Source organism: Hippoglossus hippoglossus, chromosome 16 (assembly GCF_009819705.1).
Source record: "Hippoglossus hippoglossus isolate fHipHip1 chromosome 16, fHipHip1.pri, whole genome shotgun sequence".
Taxonomy (NCBI): domain Eukaryota; kingdom Metazoa; phylum Chordata; class Actinopteri; order Pleuronectiformes; family Pleuronectidae; genus Hippoglossus; species Hippoglossus hippoglossus.
In genome coordinates, this window is record NC_047166.1 from 801,500 (window position 1) to 806,412 (window position 4,913).

At 49.2% G+C, this 4,913-nt stretch overlaps 1 protein-coding gene across 1 annotated transcript; it reads right to left on the reverse strand.

Moving 5' to 3' along the window:
- aste1a (asteroid homolog 1a) lies at positions 1 to 4,564 on the reverse strand. Its single transcript, XM_034609946.1, has 6 exons — positions 4,388 to 4,564; positions 2,352 to 3,187; positions 1,640 to 1,945; positions 715 to 919; positions 468 to 612; positions 1 to 364 (listed from the first exon to the last, which is right to left on the reverse strand). The coding sequence occupies exons 1-6, from the start codon at positions 4,512 to 4,514 to the stop codon at positions 1 to 3; spliced, it is 1,983 nt and encodes a 660-aa protein (XP_034465837.1). The 5' UTR covers positions 4,515 to 4,564.
- Positions 4,565 to 4,913: the final 349 nt, after the last annotated feature.

The window sequence follows — 4,913 nt, forward strand, 5'->3', positions numbered from 1 at the left end:
TTAGAGGAGGTCCCGGCCCCTCGACTGTTTGCACCGGTTGTTTCTCTCTCTGGTTTTGTATCGCGTTTTCACCATCACCACATCGTCCAGAGACAGATCGTCCTGCGCTCTGATGAAGCTCTTCATCTCAGTGGCGGCCTCCTGGTCTTCGTACTGGACGGACAGCTGCTGCAGGTTGTCCAGAGGCTGCCGCCACAGAGCCGTCTTCTGGGTCTTCCTCAACGCTTTCTGAGAGCGGTGGACGACAGACAGCATGGATTTGTACAGTCTCACATTGGACAGATCTCCCTTCAGAATGTCCCTCAGGTCTCCAATCGTCCTCATCCTGTGGACCAGCCGGTGGACCAGCGTCCCCTCATACCACCTGGACCGCGACAAAGGACACGGTGAAGTCTCATTCATCACTTTCCTCAAAAAACATTCACCTGTCGTCAACAGGAATATTTCTAAGAATAAAAGCGTCTCACCGTGCGATGTGCTGCTCGGGGAGGGGGCAGCTCAGCAGATGGTTCAGCTGGACGCTGTCCTTCAGGCACATCTGCCACTGGTTGAAGGCGTGAGCCACGTTCAAATCCAGCTTCGGCTCCTGATGTGGATTTTCAGGCTGCAGCACTGCAACACGTCACACACACACACACGTCACACACAGGTAAATGAGGAAATGATCAGAAACTAATAAACGGTTGTTCCTTTGATCTGAACCGTGATTCCCACCTGCTGCGTGTCTCAGGGCGTCTCCGTCACTCAGCCACAGCAGCAGCGACTTCAGCAGCACCTTGTCTGGAGCAGGCTGAGCGTTCTGCAGCCAGAAGCGGGTGACGGCCACCGGGAGGCGCAGCTGAGGCGGCAGGCGGCTCAGAGACCTCTCCGTCACCTTCAAGGCCTGAAGAATCACCTGCAGGCGCTCGGATTGCTCCACCTGGGGGCGACATTCAGTCAACACGGGGGTAGAGTCCACTTATTCCAATGACGGTAAATAAAGATATTGTGGAACACTACATGGACAGAAGTATTGGGACACACCTCATCAAACTCAGGTGTTTCATTCAGTCATCGGTTGGACCAGTGAAGGTAAATCTTCATTTTGGACAAGTCTATGGTTCCAATGGTTTGAAAATGAGTCACGTGTCCTGAATAAAACAATGTCTTAAAGGGGACATAGCATGCCCATTCTACCACAAGTTGATCTGGTTCCTTGGGGTCTTAATGAAATGTCTGTAACATACTTTGGTCAAAATACCACAAGGATCATTTCAAACAGCTCCTTTTTACCCTGTATAAAACAGCCCTCCACAGAGTGACCTGTTCTGAGTGCCTGTTCCTTTAAATGCTAATGAGCCAGCTCCCCCCTCCCCCCTCTCCCCCCATGATTTTAAACGATATAAATTACATATTTTATATGATATAAATGTAGGATGTAGGGAGACTTCCAGTTCCTTGTTACGACACAAAACACAGGAAGCTCAATCGAGTCGCTCAAGCATGACGTTTCTGACTTAGAGGAACTATAACAAAATGCGCGAGTGTTTTTCCCCAGAGTTTTTGGGTTGGTGGACATGAGCCAGATACCCACATGAACCTGGAGAAGCACTAACAAAGTGGAATTTGCATGATATGTCCCCTTTAATAAAATCTCCACCTTGTTCAGCGAGCGGAGTTCGAGCCGCCGAGTGACTGATCTGACGTCTGGTTGGACCAGGATGAATTTCAGCTGGAGGCCGTCTCTGTCCCACTCCTCCACCTGGAGACAAGTGTCTCTGCCCAGCAGCAGCCCGTACATCAGCTGGCGGAGCGGCCTGGAGGTCAGGGCAGCGCTGGGCATGTCTTTGGAGTCAACAGGCATGTGGAGGCCCTTTCTCTGCAGCTGCAGAACGTCCAGGATGTCTCCAGACAGCCGGGCCTGCATCAGAGGACGGCACATCCAGTCCGGGACACGATCCCCCACCTCAGGGAGGACAGGACATAACAGGACATTGTCTTTTAACTACTTGTAAGTGTGTTTCCCATCATTCATCTCGACTGAGGCGCCACACACGTCTGCACGACAACAACACACAACCATGAAGCTTTTAACTTTTATCTTATGCAGTAAAATCTGTTTGTTTGTTGGCTGCTTTTGTGTTTCTGAGCAATTCACAATTTGGACGTTTTTGTCTTTTTAAATTACTTCAACATAATTTCATGATTGAGGTTTAAGCCTCAGATCAACGTTTAGAAAACAAAACGTTCACATTACTTTGGATGAGTCCAGTGAGCAGCTGATTAGTGCAGCACTTCACCTCCTGCTGTGACAGGACCTCAGTAAAGAGACAAACACCCCAACAGCCTTTGAAAGAAGAGGATTTCATTACTTCTTCTCCCGCTGCTGGAATCAGTGGCGTGATCCCATGGATGAAGAACGTCTCCAGGGAGCTAGGAGGCAGCTGGTACATCTCCATCCCCAGAGTCAGGTTCTCCAGCACCTCTGCCTTTCTCTGGCTGCTCAGGTTTCCCATCAGCCCCAGCGCTGCCTCCCGCGCCTCCTGAGGCGTCAGGAAGCCGCTCAACCAGGAGAGCAGCCCTCTGAGGCGATTTGGTTTCTCACCCAATGTTGGATCAAACTGATCCCATCTGATGGACAACTTCATCCTCTCCAGCTTCAAGTAGTCGTTCCCGGCCAAGGCGGCGAAGGTGGGTAGGAGCTGTGGCTGGATGTGGAAGAAGGTGCAGAGGCGGGACCTGTGGTAGCTCTTACAGGGGATGTAGAAGCTCGAGCCGTTCTGCTCCAGGGCCTTCCACTGGAAATGACTGATGGGCAGCAGTCCTGCCGGGAGATCGAAAATGAAGAAGTCACTGTCATTGGAAAGCACCGGGCACTGCCACTCGCTGGCTAGGGCGGCGATCTGCTGGTCGGCTTCTCCGTAGCACTGGGCCAGCGGGACCTTGAGGCGGTCCAGCGTCTGCACGAACACCATCTTGCTGCACAGTGGCAGGACTCCCAACCTCGTGCCCTCCACTGCTGCCTGGTGGCAGTTCCTGATATTGCCCTCAGCTCTTTGCTTCTTGGTTTCCATCTTGTTGTTGGTGTTGCCTGAGCCTCCGTCCATTACCACGTATGGCTCGATCTCACAGAGTCTGAGGGCTGTGACAAACTTCTCAATCTCTTCCTCAAAGGCAGCATAATCCCCACCGTGATTCTGGTCCAGATCTGATCCACCAACAGAAACAGGAAACACAAAGATCAAACTGACATCGACACACATCCTGCTTGTTTACCGAGGAGGAGCCGAATCGGACTCATGTTTGAACGTTAGGGACCTGAAACCAGAAGACCTGAGGTCAAAGAGCCTGGTAACAAGGTGCTACACCCTCTCAACCAATCAGGAGTCAGTGTCAGCTGTCAGTCATCACGTCTCAGCCTGTTTTCATATCATCAAATAACTGATGAAAACCAAACTGATCAGAAACACAAACATCAGAGAGAGAAGCAGGCCCGGATCGAGACTGCTCATCACCTTTTCAAACAGTGGACTTCAACCAAGTCGTGATATAATAATAATATCAATCATAATAATAATTCGTATTTAATTGTCATTATTTCACACGTGCGGCGCACAGACTAGCGCCACCTGCAGGTGATGAGTTCCAGTGAGGAAGCTGTGAACAGACGACAACACTGAAGGAGAAATGATCCAGATGTAAATCATCTGGAATATGTCCGAAAACAAGTTCAACAGCCGGTTGCTTTAGTGACGTCAGCACCGGGAGAGTGGGGCGGGGCTATCTTCAGAGGACACATGAAACGAAACCTGCACACTGTGTGTGTGTGTGTGTGTGTGTGTGTGTGTGTGTGTGTGTGTGTGTGTGAGTGTGTGTGTGTGTGTGTGTGTGTGTGTGTGTGTGTGAATGTGTGTGTGTAGCTACAATAAAGACACATGAAACGAAACTTACACACTGTGTGTGTGTGAATGTGTGTGTGAATGTGTGTGTGTGTGTGTGTGTGTGTGTGTGAATGTGTGTGTGAATGTGTGTGTGTGTGAATGTGTGTGTGAATGTGTGTGTGTGTGAATGTGTGTGTGAATGTGTGTGTGTGTGAATGTGTGTGTGAATGTGTGTGTGTAGCTACAATAAGGACACATGAAACGAAACTTACACACTGTGTGTTTGTGTGTGTGTGTGCGTGTGTGTGCGTGTGTGTGTGCGCGTGCGTGTGTGTGTGTGTGCGTGTGTAGCTACAATAAGAAGCAAGTTCTCCGTTGAGTGAAAACTTCAGGTTCATGAGAAACATTATTAACAATATAATAATAGTACAAATTAAAATAATTATAATAATAATAATGTAACGCAGACAGTTTAGTCGGTACACGTCACTTCAGTCTGAACTCTAATGAAAGTTGGATGATTTCACCTGAGCGCAGGTAGAGCAGGAAGAGCAGGTTGCAGCCGTCGACCACCAGCCGCTGCCTCCGGAACTCAGCCTCCCGGTAGATGCTCCGGTTGGTGTCCAGCAGCCGGGTCAGGTCCTTCACCCCCATGCCAGGCGAGAGTGTGAGGAGGAACCGCTCCGGACTCCTTGAGTTTCACTTTCCTGACATCATCAGCCCTGAGACCGTGCACGGCCGTGCACACGAACACTCACGGTCCAGGTGCTCAGGTGAAAAAGGGCACCCCTTCACAATTATCTATACAAGTAAATCTATAATAATATATGAAAATAAAGTTACATACGTAGCAAATAACGGAGTATTGGGCCACTCACAGGGGGAATAATCTGAAATGTCAAGGACAGACGTAATTTTCTGGAAAACATTTATGGGAATAAAGTCGCAATTTTATGAGAAAAAGTCGTAAAGTACAAGAATAAAGTTGTAATTTTACGGATAAGTCTCCATTATGACCCTAATTACTTCATCGTCATTGAACCTTATTTAATA